General features: G+C 34.9%; 4 protein-coding genes across 34 annotated transcripts in view; 2 read left to right on the top strand and 2 right to left on the bottom strand.

The window, feature by feature from the left end:
- Window positions 1-280: 280 nt before the first annotated feature.
- LOC110191054 (uncharacterized) lies at window positions 281-1,215 on the bottom strand. The gene is made up of 2 exons (XM_020961787.2): window positions 985-1,215; window positions 281-904 (listed from the first exon to the last, which is right to left on the bottom strand). Exons 1-2 carry the CDS (start codon window positions 1,012-1,014, stop codon window positions 416-418), a joined length of 519 nt encoding a protein of 172 aa, XP_020817446.2. The 5' UTR covers window positions 1,015-1,215; the 3' UTR covers window positions 281-415.
- Window positions 1,216-3,874: 2,659 nt separating this feature from the next.
- Window positions 3,875-4,904, top strand: LOC147644367 (uncharacterized). The gene is made up of 2 exons (XM_020961817.2): window positions 3,875-4,048; window positions 4,273-4,904. The coding sequence occupies exon 2, from the start codon at window positions 4,279-4,281 to the stop codon at window positions 4,627-4,629; it is 351 nt and encodes a 116-aa protein (XP_020817476.2). The 5' UTR covers window positions 3,875-4,048; window positions 4,273-4,278; the 3' UTR covers window positions 4,630-4,904.
- Window positions 4,905-6,972: 2,068 nt separating this feature from the next.
- LOC110191090 (uncharacterized) lies at window positions 6,973-13,513 on the bottom strand. Its single transcript, XM_020961838.2, has 2 exons — window positions 7,800-13,513; window positions 6,973-7,585 (listed from the first exon to the last, which is right to left on the bottom strand). Exon 2 carries the CDS (start codon window positions 7,577-7,579, stop codon window positions 7,223-7,225), a length of 357 nt encoding a protein of 118 aa, XP_020817497.2. The 5' UTR covers window positions 7,580-7,585; window positions 7,800-13,513; the 3' UTR covers window positions 6,973-7,222.
- A 1,908-nt stretch (window positions 13,514-15,421) lies between these two features.
- Window positions 15,422-21,196, top strand: part of mbl (splicing regulator muscleblind) — a 128,522-nt gene continuing 122,747 nt past the window's right edge. For 30 of the 31 annotated variants that reach the window (XM_086828263.1, XM_086828262.1, XM_086828266.1 and 27 more), the window contains exon 1: window positions 15,422-18,292. The gene's annotated coding sequence lies outside the window, so the exon portion shown is untranslated. Of the gene's footprint in view, window positions 18,293-20,386; window positions 20,440-21,196 lie in introns of those variants that run through there. The other variant, XM_086828235.1, reaches the window with a different exon arrangement.

Genomic DNA, 21,196 nt, shown 5'->3' with positions numbered 1-21,196 from the left:
GAAAACTCAAAGCAAACGAAAAATCTACGTGACACCAATGGAATGCCAGGAAGTGTGCAAAGGGAGTGGGAAGGGGCTAAAGGACATCAGAATCTGTGAAAATAACTAGTGAGGACTTTAGTCTCAATGGAATTCCCTCAAGGTTTTCCATGAGGTTTGTGAAGTTTTGATTTTTTACTTAAAGATTAGTTATAGGGATGTAAATAAGAACTAATGTTTTCAACTTTATTAAGTTTTTATATGATCTACATTTAATTAGATCGGAAAACCCCAGATAATTATGGTTTAAAACTTTATTCTAAGGATGCATATTTCATCACTTAAAAATATACAAAATACACGATATTCTTCACAGTTGCTTCCTTCGATAGGCTTATAGATTCCGATATTATCATGATCAGAGGAGTTCATTAAGTCATAGTTCATTAGTAGAACTCTTTGGAGATGGTTTTGTGGCTTTCTTGGATATTGCTCTATTGATCTTGCTCTTGGGTATTGCCGAGTTCCTAGCTGATTTCCTGACAATACGACTTAGATGCTTCCTCATGGCAATCGATGGCTTTGGCTTTGGCTTTTTCTTCTCTTTGTGCATCTTGCAAACTTCGGTATCATGAAAAATGTCCTCGTGGCAAACGGCTTGACTGCATTTACCGAAATCATGATTGAAATACATCACCTTGGCCTCATCTTTTGAATTGCACTTTCTCGCTGGCATGCTACAGATCCGGCGAATTGCCGAAGGCCTCAGGACTTTAGGACGATAGGATCTTTTGGGAGCAAACACAGGTTCATCCACTTCCTGTTTCGGTTGCATCACGACCTGTTCCTGCTCCTTAACTACCTGTGATTGTCCTAACTTTAAACGCCTTGCGTTGTTCCTACCATGTTGACAATTCAGAATCGTCTATAAATATATGTATATGTATATATATTATAATGAAATCTGCGTGAATACCCAAAACTCTTTTTAATAGCAAATCTCACCTTTGGCTTGGCATTGTGGTCGGCCGTCATGATTTTTCTGGTTCCCAAAGTACACAAAAAATATAATTTTAAACAAGACTCTTCTAAAAGTTAAGTGCTCTGCGAATTTTCTCAGAAGTTTTGGATTCGAAATTTTTCAAATGACAAATGACAAGAGGATAACCAAATGTTACGACGTTTATATTTGATTGTATCGTCAAAGCTTGCTTGGGACTCAAAAAGGAAGTAAAGAGTGCAAGTATTTGTAAATACAATAAAATGAAATTATTTAGAAAGGATGCACTTTAAACGCTTTTCAACACTTTGTGAATGGAGATCCTGCGAAACGCAGGACCTCTGTAACTCGAACTCTTCGCCCCCGTTTATTGACTTTCAAGCTCAGTTTACCTTGCCGACGCTGTTTGACTTTGAGCTTGGCCAGAACTTGCTGGCCCCGAAGCTGCTCTACCTGCTCCAGGCCAGACCTGGCCAGGTTCAACTGCTTGAACCTCCAGAGCGGAGCTACCGGGGAAATGTTTTATGCTGTGCACGGTAAAAATTCACATAATTGCAGTTGGAATTCAACAAACAACAGCAGGAGCGTAAATAGAAAGCGCAGAGTCAACAGAAAAGCGATAGGTGGTGGGGTGGGGAGAGGAAAATCCGGGCTGCAGAAGAAAAGCTCTAGAAAATCAGGGATAGAAAGGAGCTGTGGATAGAATCGGCAACGTCACCGCAGCGCAACAACGGCGGCCAATACAAACAGACAAACTCACCTTTGACCCTCCACTTCAGGTGCCCCAAGTAATTGCAACTGAAACTGAAACTTGGCCAAGTTGCCAGCGAAACGGATTGCAGCTTAAATTGGACCTGAAGGTGATTGTAAGGGGGATATATCTATATAAAGAAAGGGGAGGTGCAGGACGCAGGATGCAGGATAAATTAAAAGAAATCAACGGGAAAGGTCGCCAATATAAGCAGAGATAAGCAACAATAATAATAGGGGAACTGCAGTCTTTCGTTGGTTTTAATGAAAAGCCTTAAGCTTCTGCTGATTGTTAATTATAATGCCAATATATATATAACGTAGTTGAAATTACATTATCTACATTAACAACTGAAAGTTGTTATTAAATAAGACATCAAATAATAATAATAATAAGACATCAAATAAGACATGCTTTAGGAATATTATAAAACTTATAAATAGTTGTTTAAATATGTGCTTATTATAGACAGCATTGTGCGTTTACTAATGTTTAAAATGCTGCTCACTTTTTCGGACCAAGATAGTCTCTGTGTTAATATCAGTAAAGCAGCTTATGCTATTTTAAGCGGTTGTTAAATAAAAACTATAAATCCTTTATATGTATTAAATATTGTTATTATAAATGTAGCAATACTAGAAGACTTCTTCGTGTTTTGCCTACCTGGGACACACAACATTTTAATATACCTTGGCAAAAAGTATTATAATTTTAATCCTAAAGTCATGCATTTCAACGTATTGTATATAATTTTTGAGCAAAATAAGCAACCGAGTCGTTTTAGCCATGTCCGTTTGTCCGTATGCCAACTATTTTCTTAGGTTTACAAAATTAAATAAAAATTTCTGGTAGTTTTCTGCAATACTTTTCATAGAAATTATGGAAAAATTGTGCGAAAAAATACATACCCTTGTTTTTCAATACATTTTCCTCTATTCAGATATAATACCATTGTTAGTGATTAATAAATAATCGAATTTTCCCACAAGGCTCTGAGAAAAGAGCAATGAAAAATAACGTTAAATTACTGCAAGGGTATCCACACTTCTGCTTGCCACTGTTAGCTTTCGTTCTTGCCTCTTTTTCCTTTCTTTTGTGTATATTTTCCCATTGCCCATCTGACTCTGATGTGGCGACCTTTTAGCGAAAATTTTCGCCATTTTCAGAATTTTTTTTTTGTTTTTGTCCCTCGTCCGCAGCAGTGAGTATGTCGCTTTTTCACCCCTTTCATCATCAGTTTTCCACAATTTTCTATTCTTTTTTTTTCTTTTTGAAGAGAAGAGAGAAAGAGTGTGTGCCTGTGTGTGGCTTCCTGCGATCACTGTTTGTGTTTTCCGAGTACTTGGTTATGGTAATCGAATTTCGAATTATTGCCCTGGGCTATATAGTGAATATATCTGGCTGGAGAGAGTTAGGGGTTGTAGGGGAAACCCCGTGAATATGTCGCTTTCTTCTTTCCCTTCTCATTTTCTTTATTTCCCCTTGCGCTTTTCCTATGCCAAAAAAAGTTTTTGTTTGTGGCGGAAGATGAATCTGTTTTTTTGGTCTTTATATTTTGGGTTTTGGTTCTGGCTTTCCTTTTTTTATGTTTTTGTTTTCGTTTTGTAGGTGGGTGGGTGTGTATGTGTTTTCCGAGGTTTTTCCTGTTTTCCGCCATCATCGTGTTGCTGCTGTTGTTGCTTACATCCTGTTTTTGGCGCGCTTTGAATATTTTGCGGTGCATGTTTTGTCTTGCAATAATTTAATTGTCGGATTTGGCAGCTTAAAAGCAGGCGGAAAATGTGGGGGCGTGGCAGGTGTGGGACGAATGTTTGTTTGTTTGTTTGTTTGCTTGTCCATCCGCCAGACTGCCTGACACTTTGTGCTATATTTATGTTGTTTTCGGCGTTTGTGTTTTGTTTTCTTTTGACAAATTGCCTAAATTAGTTTGCTCAAGAGTGATTTTTTGTGACTGCCACCGGAATTTACATAAATCATTTTGGCACCTTTAATTTCTAGGTGAGTTCGCTAAGTGTTGATAATAAAAACAAGACTTAACCCCTTGGTAATGTTGCTTTTCCCCCTAAAACAAGTAAATGAACGATCTGCGACTAGGTTAACAATGATCATTTGAAATTGTTTAGTTCGCCTGCTTTTAATTCAATTCAACTTAAATGCTGAATCGGTTCTGTCCGTTTTCTCTGATCTCAGCAAGCCGAATGTTCGAAACTTCATAACCTGTTACAGTTCGTCAGCTCTAGAAATCATTCCAACGCTACAGCTCCGACTGGTAACAACACAAAAAGTATTACTAAATATTCTAGCCGAACTCTGAACTAGTAAGTGAAAAGTGTATCGGAAAACTCTCAAAAATTATTCGAAATTATTCCGAAATTTAGTTTTGGTGCTTTTGAAAATATCGCGAACATATTGATTTGTGCTTAGGACAGAGCTGCTCACACAAAGCCACACTCTCTATGTGTGTTTATGTGTGTGAGCAGCTACTGTGTCCTGGCTTGTTTATTATCCTGGAAATTGGCTTGTAAATTATCCCCTGTTCCAGGTCACAATGGGCGAAGAAGGAGCACCTACAACCGCGGCCCCGGCGAAGACGACAGCGAGTGGAGCAACCATGATGGCGGTCAGTCCGTGGTTGACCGCAGCCGTAGTTGCCGCCTATGCGACCAAGGCCATGTGGGTCAAGTTGCGCCGCGTGGGATCATCCACTCTGCAGAAGAAGCAGAAGGTCCTGATGAACGATCCCCTAGAGCTGCAGGAGAATGAAAATGAATCAAAGGACCACGAGGCAGAGGCAGAGTCTGGAGATGAGTTCGAGGGAGCTCCAGCTGTTGTGCAGGATGAGATGCTAAAGCACTTTGAATCGGACGCCGGACCCATTTCTCGAATGATCGAATTGTAGCCTTCGTTAATTGTTCAAATCAAAGGATGAAGACACATCTACACTCCACGAAACACTAAACTACACACAACACACACACTCGATGATTATTGTAATGTTTGCGATTTCCAATAGGGGAAGAAAGCCATTCAAGAGCAACCGCCTAATATGCGGGGACCATCAAATTGTTAGTGTTTAAAAACATACACTCCAAATTCATGACATTCCGGTTTTGTAATTAACTACCTGCTGCGATGACAAGCTGTTAATATATCTTGACTTTAACCTGCCGAAAACGTGTCCTACATTCAGATTTGGTTTTTTATAGGCAGAGAGGGAATACATTGAATTCTCTTATATCCTTGTCATCTGTCACATGGAAAGGGTTGAGGCACAATTTGCCAATTGGTTATTATAATATCTACAAATTTAAAGGAATTTGAAGCATTAACTTGAAATAAAACAAGAAAGGAAGCTAACTTCGGCACGCCGAAGTTTATATACCCTTGCAGATAGAACTTCTATGAATAGGAATCCATACAATAAAAATTATATATATTTGTGTTAAAAAACAATGAAGTAATACCTGCTATCACTTCATTCACCTATACATTTTTATTTGCAGTTTTTCATTCGCAAATTTGCCTTTTTCTACATCAAACAATCGTTTGTATGGCACCTATATGATATAGTCGTCCGATTTTCATAAAATTTGACACAAAATTTACGACTAATATAAAATGGCTATACCTCACATTTGAAAATCAGCTGAAAACTGAAAAAGTTATAAATTTAATTGTATTAATTTCTCGATCGTTCCTATGGCAGCTATATGATATAGTCGTCCGATTTTCCTAAAAATTTTATACAAAATTGTAGAGTATAGTAGAATGGCTTTATCTCAAATTTGATCAAATTCTGTTGAAAACTGAAATTGTTATAATTTTTTTTGTATCCGATCATTCCTATGGCAGCTATATGATATAGTCGTCCGATCTGGCCCGTTCCGATATATATACGAGTGAGAGTATATAGAAGGCTAACTGCAAAGTTTCATTCAGATAACTTCCAAACTGAGAGACTAGTTTGCATAGAAACGGACAGACGGACATGGCTAGATCGACTCGGCTGTTGATCAAGAATATACTTTAGATGGTCGGAGGTGAAATTATAATACCCTGCAAGGGTATACAAATGGAGTACTTGATTGAAAACTTTTATAAATTGTAATCAAGATACAAGATCATCTGAGCCGAGTTGTCTTAACGCCACTAAAAGCAGCGGAAACAAATGCTCGGCTTTATTCGTTATACTAAATTGCATGTGCAATTTCGCATTAGTTAATTATCAATAAAAACGTGCGGAAAACTGGGTACCTCTCATCCACGAAGGTGGAAATTTCTGTATATTTTTCTAAGTAAACTCAATCCTTGTAAGGTATACTAAAAGCCATCTTCACCTGCATTTTATATATTTGTAAGTTCCACTTGGTTGTTGAGCTGGTTACAGATACATTGGCATTATAATTAACAATCAGCAGAAGCTTAAGGCTTTTCATTAAAACCAACGAAAGACTGCAGTTCCCCTATTATTATTGTTGCTTATCTCTGCTTATATTGGCGACCTTTCCCGTTGATTTCTTTTAATTTATCCTGCATCCTGCGTCCTGCACCTCCCCTTTCTTTATATAGATATATCCCCCTTACAATCACCTTCAGGTCCAATTTAAGCTGCAATCCGTTTCGCTGGCAACTTGGCCAAGTTTCAGTTTCAGTTGCAATTACTTGGGGCACCTGAAGTGGAGGGTCAAAGGTGAGTTTGTCTGTTTGTATTGGCCGCCGTTGTTGCGCTGCGGTGACGTTGCCCATTCTATCCACAGCTCCTTTTTTATCCCTGATGTTCTAGAGTTTTCTTCTGCTAGGAAACAAGGCTATGGCTAAGAGTCAGGTGAAAATGAATGCAACGAATAGAAGGAGGATTCTCCTATCCCATGAACTACATACATATATTCTTGACCAGCATCACTGGCCGAGTCGATATAGCCATGTTACAAAATATATCCGAGACTAAAATAGCTAAAGCTACTAAATTTTCGCTCTGATCAATTTTATTTCCCCCTTTTTCACTTCCATTTACAACCTCACAAATAACAAAAAACCACAATAAATCCCTCATTAGTTTTCTGAGTAAAATCGGTTAATAATATTGAACTTATGTAGCATTTTGTGTTCAACATGTAGCTAGCCACATTCGCATCTATTCAGATTTTGCCAAACATGTTGTTAATAAGCATCTCACACAAAACCAGAAGGATTTAAGCCAAACAACCCACTTATTGCCCAAAAACTCCTCCCCAAGACTTAGTTTTCTGCAGGTTGAAGACTAAATATATTTTCAGCTTGTTATCGCTTGTCATCATATTTACAAAACCGGAATGTCATGAATTTGGAATGTTTTTAAACACTAACAATTTGATGGTCCCCGCATATTTGAATGGCTTTCTTCCCCTATGGAAATCGCAAGCATTACAATCGTCTTGTGTATGTGTCAATCATCTTGTGTTTCGTGGAGTGTAGATGTGTCTTCATCCTTTGATTTGAACAATTAACGAAGGCTACAATTCGATCATTCGAGAAGTGGGTCCGGCGTCCGATTCAAAGTGCTTTAGCATCTCATCCTGCACAACAGCTGGAGCTCCCTCGAACTCATCTCCAGACTCTGCCTCTGCCTCTGCCTTGTGGCCCTTTGATTCATTTTCATTCTCCTGCAGCTCTAGGGGATCGTTCATCAGGACCTTCTGCTTCTTCTGCAGAGTGGATGATCCCACGCGGCGCAACTTGACCCACATGGCCTTGGTCGCATAGGCGGCAACTACGGCTGCGGTCAACCACGGACTGACCGCCATCATGGTTGCTCCACTCGCTGTCGTCTTCGCCGGGGCCGCGGTTGTAGGTGCTCCTTCTTCGCCCATTGTGACCTGGAACAGGGGATAATTTACAAGCCAATTTCCAGGATAATAAACAAGCCAGGACACAGTAGCTGCTCACACACATAAACACACATAGAGAGTGTGGCTTTGTGTGAGCAGCTCTGTCCTAAGCACAAATCAATATGTTCGCGATATTTTCAAAAGCACCAAAACTAAATTTCGGAATAATTTTTGAGAGTTTTCCGATACACTTTTCACTTACTAGTTCAGAGTTCGGCTAGAATATTTAGTAATACTTTTTGTGTTGTTACCAGTCGGAGCTGTAGCGTTGGAATGATTTCTAGAGCTGACGAACTGTAACAGGTTATGAAGTTTCGAACATTCGGCTTGCTGAGATCAGAGAAAACGGACAGAACCGATTCAGCATTTAAGTTGAATTGAATTAAAAGCAGGCGAACTAAACAATTTCAAATGATCATTGTTAACCTAGTCGCAGATCGTTCATTTACTTGTTTTAGGGGGAAAAGCAACATTACCAAGGGGTTAAGTCTTGTTTTTATTATCAACACTTTGAGGATCTAGGCGAACTCACCTAGAAATTAAAGGTGCCAAAATGATTTATGCAAATTCCGGTGGCAGTCACAAAAAATCACTCTTGAGCAAACTAATTTAGGCAATTTGTCAAAAGAAAACAAAACACAAATGCCGAAAACAACATCAGCAAGCCAAATCCAACATAAATATAGCACAAAGTGTCAGGCAGTCTGGCGGATGGACAAACGGACAAACAAACAAATAAACAAGCAAACATTCGTCCCACACCCCACACCCCACACCTGCCACGCCCCCACATTTTCCGCCTGCTTTTAAGCTGCCAAATCCGACAATTAAATTATTGCAAGACAAAACATGCACCGCAAAATATTCAAAGCGCGCCAAAAACAGGATGTAAGCAACAACAGCAGCAACACGATGATGGCGGAAAACAGGAAAAACCTCGGAAAACACATACACACCCACCCACCTACAAAACGAAAACAAAAACATAAAAAAAGGAAAGCCAGAACCAAAACCCAAAATATAAAGACCAAAAAAACAGATTCATCTTACGGCACAAACAAAAACTTTTTTTGGCATAGGAAAAGCGCAAGGGGAAATAAAGAAAATGAGAAGGGAAAGAAGAAAGCGACATATTCACGGGGTTTCCCCTACAACCCCTACCTCTCTCCAGCCAGATATATTCACTATATAGCTCAGGGCAATAATTCGAAATTCGATTACCATAACCAAGTACTCGGAAAACACAAACAGTGATCGCAGGAAGCTACACACAGGCACACACTCTTCTCCCTTCTCTTCAAAAAAGAAAAAAAAAGAACAGAAAATTGTTGAAAACTGATGGTATGAAAGGGATGAAAATGCGACATACTCACTGCTGCGGCCCAGGGGCAAAAACAAAAAAAAAAAACCGAAAATGGCGAAAATGTTCGCTAAAAGGTCGCCACATCAGACTCAGATGGGCAATGGGAAAATATACACAAAAAAAAAAAACGAAATGAAAACGAGAGCGAAAAAAATGGCGGTCAAAAAGCCTAAACGTGAATATATCAGAATTTTTGGGTAAACATGGCTCAGACTGACCACAAACTAGAAAAATAAACCAAAGTCCTTGTGTGTGCTGAAAAAACACAATATCCTGGAAAACTGCACTGCTTGACACCAATTGGCCCTGTTTTCAACTGCTTTAATCTAACCTAACCTAAAAACTCTTCAAATCATTGGTATAACCACCCTGTTCTTGACCACTTTGAAGTCTTAAGATGAGCAAAGTTTGCTTGTAGTTAGAAATCGATATAAAGCTCAAATCGGTAATATCTATGTATGTATGTGTATATATATAGCACCCCCTTAGCTATCTTTCCCTTCGCCGATTTCAATTACAGCCAATTAAGCGAAAAAGCGACAGAGACAAAGAACCTCACTTACAAAATGGCAACACAGAAAGCCAAAAGATGTTCAGGCACACGAACCTAAGGGAGGGCCACCCACTACCCCAACCACCCCCAACCACCCCCAACACACACACACACACACACACACACATGCATCCATAGCTGCTGGCATTTTGCACCTTTTGGCAAAGGTAAAACTTTTTATCCACTTTTCCACTCGCGCTTTTCTCCACCCCTCCCACAAAACGAAAATGTTAAAACAAACAAACAAATAAATTAGTGTTCAATCAGCGTAATTTCTTCGACTATGCAGTCTGGCTGCCATGCCACGCCTCCTCCCATTTTCCTCCAAGAGGGAAAAGCGGGAAAATCCAGCCAAGCATGTTTGCCTTTTGTCTTAGGGCTTGTGATATGCGATTGTAACTTGGGTTTCAATTGCAACGCCCGTTGTTGGAAGGAGTTGGCGGTGGCTTCTGTGCAAACTTTGCACCCTGCAGTTAGTTGTAAGTAATTAAGCGAGGAGGAAGCAGAGAGCCTCAGGGGGTTAATGGGAGTTTTGGGGGGTTAAAACAAACGAAATTTTCGGTAATTTGCTTAATTTGAATTCGAATAGCGGTAGCGGCGATTGGAATGAAAAATAAGGCAAAGGCAAAGTTTAATTCAAATTAAAGGAAATAACGAATCGAGAAAAGGTGCAAACGAAATTTAATTAGATAAAGCGAGACAGAGAGAGAGAGAGAGAGAGCAAGAGTGCCACGACCATGAAAAAATAAGGTTATAGTTTCAGTTATTCTTAAAAGAAACTTGTTATGTATCTTTTAATATATTATAAAAAAAAAAACATTAAAAAAAATTAAGAAAAACCTTTAAATTAACTTACTAATTAATAACAACAGAAATTGTTTGATAATTAAAAAAATAATAATTAAATAACACAATAATAAATAAAGAAAGAAAACACAAAAAAATTAATTTATTTATTTATAAAAATATAAATAAACAAAGATCATTTGCTGATTAAAAAAAATAAATAATCAATAAATTGCACAAAAAAGTAATGTACTATTTATTGAATTAAATTAGTGTTTTTTATGCTTTTATTTTATTTGGTTTTTTTTGTTTTTTGTTATAAAATCTTTCAATAATAATATTTGTAAATGTTTCACAATTTATTATATGAAATTATTAAGCATTTATGTCATAGTTTTATTTCAAACAATTTATGCCTTAAACCTTAAATTTTAAAGTTTAAATTTAACTAAGTCAAATAAAATATACTTGCCTAAATTAAAAAAAATTAAATGAAATTAACAATTAAATATAGCTTCTTCTAAATGGAATCAAGCACGACTTAGTGTCAATACAGAGAATACACATTTATTAACGATAAAAAAAAACCATAAAGTATTTTAAGTAAAAATATTAAGTAAATTTTAAAGTAAAATAATAAAAATCTACATTTCTGTATTTACATTAAATTTAATTGAAAGCGTTTGTTCTTAATTAATTTATATTAATTTATTACATTTAAATTACAATTTTGAAATTACTTTAAATAAATAACAAAAGAAATGTATCTTATTTCGGGAACTCTAAATTTATATACCTCAAAACTGAGTTAATTTCCAATCGGAAAGCTTTTCTGTTCTAGTTTTTATTACATTTATAAATTTGCATAAATAAATTTATAAATTTTTGAAAATTTTAACGATTTAACCCCTTTTAAAATTTGAAAAAAAAACTAGGTAAATTTTATTTTTCTTCAGGAGATGGCTAGATCGGCTCGTCTTTTGATGCTGATCAAGAATATATATGATTTATAGGGTGGGAAGTAACCCCTTCATTGAAAAACTCACCTTATAACCCCATAATGAACCCTTGAGCTCTTTTAATCAGTTCACAAATTACACTCAAATTGAGCATGTAGCCAACCCCCATTAAAAGTGGGAACACTTGTTTGGCGCTCAGTCACTCAACGGCAGACTCCACTGAGCTGAGTAAAAGATCTCCATTTTGTGGAGAGAACTCTAAAGTTGAGAGTAATTGCGAGTGAGAAGTGACGATGGCGCCCACGCAGTTGGCAGGGAGCCTTCGTTACTCTTTCGGGAGTTTCGTAAGAGAGCGGCTGACTCAACAACTGCCACTACATACGTCATGACGATGATCTGATCTGGAATTCTGATTACCCCCTCCTTCCCCCGCCTCCCCCTGATTCACGCCTCCTCAGCTTTAAACTGGTTTGGCTTTTTGGGTTTTCGGCTGGGTGGAGGTGACTTTTGCTTTGATTTATGCCAATTTATATGCATTAGCCGGTCTCTTGAAGCGATCGCGTGCGATCTTCTTGTTCTTGCCGTTATTTCTAATTAGATTAGGGTGGGACTTGCTCTTGCTGCTGCTTTCATTCTCGCGCTCAGCTCTTGCTCTCTCTCTCTCTCTCTGATCTCCTCCCGGGTCTGCCAATCCCTTGTTCCCATTCTTGTCGACCTCCTTTTTCTTTTCCTTGCTCTTTTTTTTCTTGTTTGTCTTTCCTTTTTTGCTACTGGCTGCCACACACACACGCACAGAACCCAGTAAAAAAGCCTTGAAACACGTTCTCGAAACGAATCGGAATGAAATGGAACGGTGAAAAGGAGATCGGGGGAACGGCGATCGTGGGGAACGGAACAAGGAACAAGGCGCAAAAGCAAAGCTAACAAAAAACAAAAAGGTGTAGCAGAAACGAGAAGTAAACCCGTTTCGATGCCGGCTCCCCAAACTGATTTACCTACACAACTTCTACTTCCACTTCACACACACACACACACACACACGCACACACACACTACTGCCACTGCTCTGAACGCGGCACTCGAAGAAACGCGGAGGAGCTTGTTTCACAGCAGAACACACAGCATCCACACTGGGAGAAAAAGTATAGCAATTTCAAGAAAAATAAGGCTTAATGAAAAATGGAAAGTAATTGAAAATGCAAAAGATCTGAAAATGTTTAAAAATTAAATTAAATTAAATCATATTTAACAAAAAAAAGTTTAATTTAAAATATAACACAATGAAAATATTAAACTATTAGTTCTTAGTTTTTATGTTATTCGTTATTTAATCCTTTTCCTCCATATATTTCTTTTATATTTTTTGTTAGTTTGGATTTTTTTTTTAATAATTTGGAGATAAAAACATTATTATTTAATTAAAAACAAAAAGGGAAACTTACTTTGGAAACCCGAAATTTATGTTATTCTCCAGTTTGCAATTCAATTATAGGATAAAATCGGAAATCAATCATAAAAATCATAGAATTTTCGTATATTTTTGAATATGGTTTTTGTTAAATATAATTTAGATATATTTTTCGATATTTTAATATGACAATTTGTTTCACAAATCAAAGTTTAAAAAACGCATAAGTTTTATATATTTTATTTTATTTTATCTTATTTTATATTTTAATTCGGAAAGTTAATCTTTGTTAGTTTTTTCTTAGGTTACAAATTTAAAAATCCGCAATTTTCGAGTTTTTTGACGATGAACTTTTTTTTTCTGCCTGAGATGGCTAAATCGAATCGGCTAATGAGGCTGATAAAGAATATATATGATTTATACAGTTGCAAGTGACTGCTTTTCAGTGTTACAAGCTTTTAAATAAAGGTGTAATTCCCTGAGAGTAGGGTATAAATTATTTAGATTATATTCTTCAGAAAAATGACAATTTATCCAAAAAAAAAAAATATAATTGAAAAGTATTTCCACAATCCTATACTGAATCCAATTCAATATTCCCAGCTAGCAACTAGAACTTGTTGCGAATTTTTGTTGAATAATATAGAGTCGGCTTAATTTGTGAACAAAAAACTATATCATATTTAAGCAAGCTCTACCTGAGACATTTCTTGCCGTGCAGTGATCTCAAAAGCGTTGCTTTTTGTGTACTTTAGCCACAGTCCACACTCGCAAACTCAAACTCAAACCCAAACCCAAACCCAAACCCAAACCCCAATCCCGATGCCCTGCATCTCTCGCCACAAATTCCCAAAACTTCAGCTTGGTCAGCGGAGCAGCGGCGGGCATCTCATTCGAGCAGCTGAGTCGTCTGAGATGTCTGCGCAACTTTTGATTTTATTTTGCCTGGAACCGGTTTTCACGCTCCACAACTACAACGTGTATCTTTCGGCTCGCGTTTTGTATCTGCATCTGTGAGAATGCCAGTGGATGTATCTGAGGCAGACGCAAGCTGCCCACAAGGCTGCTGCTGCTGCTGCTGCTGCTAAGCAAAAAGACCCTAGCCGAGCCGATAAATGTGTTGTTAATGATGTTTTCAAGATGCTCCGGTGGGCGTTTTTGGGTACCGAGAAAATGAGATGTCATTTGCCGATAATATCTTCTTCTATAAATACAAAGATCTATCTATATGGTCGTGCTGCTGTAATAAAGACTATTTATAAGTTTCGAACGAATTTATGCCCAGAAATGAGGACTTTTAAATTGAACAAAAGTTGGAAAATTAATTTTGGGAATATTTATTGGTTATATTTAAGGAATTTTAAACACTAAAAAGTATTGTATTACTTTAGTACGACTTTAAAGATATAAATTAGGTTTCTTTGTCTAAATATGTCATTTGTGATATTGAAATTAAATTAAACCTTTATTTAGCGACTTTTAATGTTAATATATTCTTTGACTAAAGATGTAACTTGTTGTATACATATTTATAATCAATATATACAAATTCTAATAATAATTACAAGTTCTTATTTTTATATTTAAAGTCGGTTTTATTTATAAACAAACACACATTAAGTGTAAGTCTAAGAAATCAGTATTTACTCTTACAATTTATTTACTTTTCAAATATTTATATATTTCTTATATTTATAATTCAATTTCTATTTACCAAAAGAAAACTTCTTTAAATACCCAAGAACTATCTTCATTTTCTTATGTAAATTCAGTTTAAGAAACCCATTTTAATATTAATATGAATTATTTGTAACCCATTTTAAATATCATCATTAAACCATTTAAAATTTGCATTCCTAAAACTCATTTTGTATCTCTATTATTACCAAACACAACTCATTATTTGCATTATCGATGCTTACCACTCCCCCTCATAACAATAACTCTTTGTACATTTTGTAAATCATTGTCAGTAAAATTATTGGCAGATCGAGTAAACCTTTCACTTGCCCCGCAGCTCCATTACACCTTTCTTTCTCTTCCCTCCTCCACGGAATTTTGCTTCCTTTCGGGTCAGTCTTCCAAAAATACAAAATAAAGAAAGAAAAACTCCAATTTGAAAACGTTTAAAAATAGTGAAACCAAAAAGAGTAAAATGAGTCTTCTAATAATAAGCCGGGTAAAAGGTGGCAGGGGGATTATGGCGATATATTGTGGATCTAAAATCATTGCGGGGGCGTTTCTCGATCTGGTCTCGGGGTCGCTCTCTCTTTCTCTCCGCTTGCCCCCTCGATTTTTCTCAGCCGGAGAGGGAGAGTGTGTGTGTGCAGAGAGAGAAATTTTTAATAAATAATAAATAGTATATTAGAGTAAAAGAAATTCCAAATGAAATATGAAATATGTTAGGAAATATTAAATATAGTGAAATAAATATAGAGACAATTTTAATGTACATAATTATACAAATAATATATGTTATTTAATAGTTAATATTCATGGCAAGTTATTGGTTTTCTTCTATAAAATACTTATTATGAATATTATGATATTTTAGACTATAAATAATGCGGTATATTTATTTAAATTAAAATGTACTTGCTATTTAACAAATATTTACGTAATAAGAAATGGGTTTAAACAATTAAAAATCTTTTTTATTTTATTGTTAATGATTCTGGGAAGTTATTAGGTTTCTTTTATAAAATACAATTAGTTATTTTAAATTTATTACTATAAATACAGCTTTTTTATATTTCACATATACTATTGAATATTTATTAAGAAAGACGAACTTCATTTGTTGCTTTTAAGCTGGTTTCTATGCACCTTAAATATACCTAATCTCAAAAGATATTCCTCTTAATTTTTGCAAATATATATATACCCAAAAAAACCCATTTGAAATATTTTAAAATAATTAATAATAATTAAATATAAACAATTTCCCGTGTGGCTTTCACATGCCAGTTCTCCTTCGGCTTCATTTCTAGTTCTTGCCATCGCTTTTCCATTCACTTTTTTTATTACAATTAACCTACACAGCACTTAGACTAGATATAGTGTCTTGACACTGCCGATATTTCTCTAATATTTCCCATATATTTTAATTGCTATGTGGGGGGTGGTGTTAACATGTTTTTCGGTTTGTGATGCCAAAAAAGAAATCCAAAGAACGACGAAGAACAAATTTATGACATAGAAATGTCAAGAGTTCTCTGCGGTTCTGTGGGTGTGAGTGTGTGTGTGTGTGTGTGTGTGTGTGTGTGTGGCGTTACATATTTCTATTTCTGGCTCTGCTGGGCCTGCATTCAGATCTATAGCTATACCGTTATGGATGGGATGCATTTACGTAAATGATTTAGAACATATTGAACGCATTTTGAAGGTGACTTTGAAGGAGCGAAAGCGAAAAGGTGGCCAAAGATTATATCGATCAAAGCACTGAGAACCTTGGATTAGGGAAATATATATAACACATATGTATATATATTTATATCAATATTGAGAAATTGCATTAATTAATATTGTCTTTTTCCAAAAATACTTGGTACTAAATATATCAATTTGAAAATATACCAGAAATTATTTTTTATAGTTTTCTAGTTAAAAAAAATAACATTTTAATATACATAATAATAAAAATATCAAATATCAGATACCAATAACATTTATATATATTTAATAATTTAATAAAATCAAATTAAAATACGATATTATTAAATTAAACATTCCTGAATATTGTAATACTGTTACAACTCAATTATTCTAAGGTTCTATTTCAAAAACTATTATTTCAAAATGCATAAAAAAAAGGATATTGTTCTATAACTATAATTTCTATAAAATAAATAGAAAAAAAAAAAATAAATAAAAAGTACAGAATACAAACGCATAACATAATAACTATTACCTTCTAAAAATAAAATTTTTAATTATAGCTAATGACAAAAACTTTGAAAATGGATTAAGTAAATTATCATTAATATGGGAAAATATTTAAACAAATTTAAATTAATTCAACAAACAATTTAAAAAGAATCAATATTATAAAGTAAAAACAAAAAATAATACTTATTATTAAAATAATACAAAAAATAAATATAAGCCAAAAACAAAAACCGGATTTGATGCATTTATATCGGAAAATTAAAATGCTAAAAAAACATAGTTTTCTTTGTTTATTTTTTTACGTTCCGCAACCTACGCCAAAAAAGCAAAAAAAAATTAAACGCGGCGTATGTCTGCTTTTGGCCAAGTTAACCTTTTAGTGGCTTTTAGTTGATTGTCAACTTGCCTTCGTTGAACTCAATTTCCCCCCTGCCGCTTTGCCATTTCCTCCTAACCAAAAGAAAAACCCTCCCCCCTAATGAAAACCACTCAATATTACTCTTAAGGACAAACACTCTTACGCTTTGTGGTTCGCCGCTCTCTTAGCTTAGTCACCCAACTGCAGGCGCAAGCAACTCCAGTTGGAATAATCCAATAAGCGAACACGAGAGAGCCAGAAATGAGTGAGAGCGCTGCTAAAATTCCCGCTCATTGCAAACACTCTCTCAGAGCCACTCAATTTTTGAGTGTTGCCTTGCAAGAAAACCTCAAAATTCTGCTCTCTCGCTCTTGAGCGCTGAGACAGAGAGAGAGCTTGAGAGCGAAACTCTCTCTCGCTCTTGCGAGCCAAAAACTGAAAACCGCTTGATTTTGGAAATCCCATTTGTGCTCTACGTTTTGCGCTCATTCGTCTTTTGAAACTCGCATCGAACTAACGGTTCTTTCTCCGCATTTTTCGCTTCGCTCGTGAAAGTCGAGTTGCGCCTGCCGGAGGAAAAATCGAAAGGAAAACCCAAAAGATTAAGTAAAACAAAAAATAATAAACAAAAAAAACTCAGACTCAGCTAAAAAGGCAACGCTTTTGCACAGTCATCGCAAAAAATACTGAATAATAAACACAAAAAGAGAACTCCCCCCCCCAACAACAACAATACAAACAAAATCTGCAAAGTTTGCAATTGTTAAGTGTAAATTGAAAAGCGCGCTAAAATATAGTAAAACGAAATTAATAAATAAATACCAAACTTGTCTTGAAATTCGGGAAAATTTATCGAAATATCGTGAAAGCACATGTGTGCACGTGTGTGAGTTCAAGTGTGCGCGCGTGTGTGTGTGTGTCTGTGTCAGTGTGTGACAGTTGATAAAAAAAAAGGAAGAAGTAATAAAGAAGCAGAAGTCGTGTCAAGCGAAAAAAGCTACAAATTTACAAGAAAAATCGGCAAGAAAATAGTGCAAAAAAAAAGAGAAGAGAAGCGGCTGGGGAAATTGTTGTAAGGGAAAATTGTCGAGTAAAAAAGCTATTGTTTTTTTAATTCATATTCGCCGGCATCTTAATGACGTCACGTTGCAGTGCTGCCAGCGATTAAAGCAACAAGAGCGACAGCAACAACAACAACAACAACATCAGCTACTTCTTCAATATCGCGCGTGTTTAGTTACACACACATACAAGCACACAACACAACAGCAGCAGCAGCAGCAAAAGAGGTTAAAAATACATTTTTTCAACAACAACAAAACGAAGGAAACGGAGGCAGCAAACAACAACAACAACAACAAGTCAGCTGGACAACCGAAGGTGTTTATACTAAAAACAAAAAACAAAAATACAAAAAAAAAAACAGAAACAAAGACAAAAAACCAAGAAACCAACAACAATTAACATGGCTTCTTACTCCCTCTCGTCTTCTCTCTCTCTCTCTCTGTTTTGGTTATTTTGTTGTCTCTCCTCTTTCGCCCAGCGTCTTGAAGTTGAAGTTAGTTTTTTTGTCTGCCTTTTTATTTATTTTGTTTTTTTTTTTGTTTATTATTATCTCCGTCTTATTCAGCGGTTTTGTTTGTCGTTTTTGTTGTTGTCAAATTTTCGGTGTTAAGTGAAAAGGCGGAAATTCTCTTTTATGACAGCGGAAAAATTAACTTTTACAGGGAAAGTTATTCAAAAGAAGTTAATAGAAAATAAAAGAATGCAAAAAGCAAAAGTTAAGTAGCATTCCTACAAAAGTGCAGAAAACCCATGAAAGATGCAAACAAAAATTTACAGTGGAGCTAAAACAGATTTTTGGAAATGCACATAAAATGTGCTTAAGTAAAAACTTTTTAAGTTAGTTAATAGTTAAAGAAAAGATTTTTACATGGAAAATAATAACAAAAATTATAAGAAATTGGTTCAAAAAAGTTGTAGAAATAATGGTTTTGGGGAAACAATTTAAAGTCAGGTTCTAAAAAATGTTTTCCTTATTGGTTAATATTTATTATAAATAATATGTTTAGTATTTGTATTACTTAATTATTATTATTTGTAGTAAAGACAGTTCTTATGCGGTATAAAAAGGGAACACAGTTTTAAAATTGTATAATAGGTAATAAAAAAAATAAAATAAAATAAAATAATATGCAAATTAGTAAGGAGTTAGTTTTACGAATTATTAGAAGTAAATAAAATGCTGAAACATTTAAATATCAGTTTCATAAATAAGTTATTACATATTTATATTTATATTTAGTATTTATTTTATTAAAAAGTCATCATAATAACGATTAATAATAGAAGTAATAACACCGAATTTAAACTGCAGTCATTAAAATATTTGAGGATTTATAATTAGTTGAAAATTGATGTAAAAAAAAAACTACGAAAACTAAAGCAGAAATGGCAGATTATAAACCGACATTTTACATTAAATAATGGTGGGAATTTAAATAAACTAGTGCTTAATTCGCTCTTTTGCCAAACAGCTGATTAGCACAAAAAAATATAAATACTTTTGAATATATTGTGCCCCCTTTGAGCTTGTTTCCCCAAAACTAGCGCTTAATCCGTTAAAATAAAATATTTCGCTTATTTGGTTCGATGCAAAGCCTAATGGCCGAAAATCAAATTGAAATTGCGGCTAATGAACTGTGAAATAATAATTAAAATTCAACAAATTGCAAAACCAAAAATTTGTCAAAATGAAAATGGTAAATTGGTATTCCACATTATTGGGCATGAAAAGAATATATATTTACATATATTTCTTTTTATAAAGAAGTTATGTAATTTGTTAATTAATTAAAAATAAAAACCAAAGACTTGGTCAAATCGTGTTGAAATTTAGAGCTAATTTAGCAATTTTAATTCTAATGTCGAGCAAAATAAATAAATAGATCTGAGCCAAGCGATTGAGAACAGTGTTTCCCAGTAGTATAAGTACAAGCAACACAGCTGATAATAATTATAAACATTAAAATAAATCACCTAAACTAACTAAAGCGTAAATTGATGGCAACACAAAACAGACACAATTATTTTGCTGATTTAATCAAGTCTGTTACATGAAATTGATTTTATTTCCAATCCAGTTTGCCAACTATGAAACGCACTGTACCCCCAATAACATGCAAAATGTTGTCACGTTTATTTTTATGTTCTCCACCCAAAAACAAACAAAAAAAAAACCCTTACTCTTGCCAAGTCGTAACTATTAAATTTATGTTTATTTCAGTCCGAGTTTCAGTTGCAAAATGAAGAAAAAAAAGATTGTTATTATAATTTTTCCGATATGCTTCGTTTTTCCTACGGTTGAGATATGCAAATTGAATTAGCTCTGCTAGAAAACAAAAAAAAAACCACAAAACTTTGACACTTTTCGCTTATATATATTTTTCAAACTTTTCAAAACCATCATCATTGATTGGCAAAAGTGTCAAAAAATTGTGTGTGTTGGTTGTGTTGTGCTGTAAAATGTGAGTCAAAGAAATCGTTTGGAAAATGCCAAAATGAATTGTTATTTCTGTCCATTTGTTCAATACACTCTGACAAGTCATTCACTTTTACTGCGCCAGACTCGAAAGACTCGAACTCGAAACTCGAATCGAAACCCAAACTAAAGACGGCAGGAAAGAAGGAGGGGGGTTTTTTTGGGTTGAAAAACTTGAGGGCTTTTGGCATGACTAATCGATTCGATTTTTCGCCAAAAGTCAGATGAAAAGAAACAGTCGTTGTGAGAAATATATGTATATGTAGTACGAGTGTTTTTTAAGCTCTTCTCAATAGGTCGTAAATATCGATAGAAGCGCACTCACACCCACCCGAAAATCCCCTCCTCCCATTCCGAGTGTCGAAAGTGTGGAAAAATCGTTGTTTTTATTTTTACTTCACGTGTTTGTTTGTACGTTTTGCGATTTAAGTTTGATGCGAGATGACAGCATTCGTAAAGGTGTCAAAGTTCAGGAGAAGGGTGCAAAAAGGTGCATAAATTTAAAAAAGAAAAACAAAGATCATAGTAAAAACGTGTGGAAATAAATGAGATTTAGTATCTAAACAAAATATATATATATATAATATTTCTTAATAAGTTTAATGGCTTTATAACTTAGAAGATATGGAAATTAGTATAAAGACTTTGAACTACAAATTTACAAATTTTACGATTTTATAATCTTTATATTGTCTAAATGTTTTCCCAGAAATACTTTCATTGTGTTTCTGTTTTATTTGCAG

Source organism: Drosophila serrata, unplaced genomic scaffold (assembly GCF_035046125.1).
Source record: "Drosophila serrata isolate PLE 108 unplaced genomic scaffold, ASM3504612v1 contig_184, whole genome shotgun sequence".
Taxonomy (NCBI): Eukaryota; Metazoa; Arthropoda; class Insecta; order Diptera; family Drosophilidae; genus Drosophila; species Drosophila serrata.
This window is presented reverse-complemented; position numbering and strand designations above follow the sequence as displayed.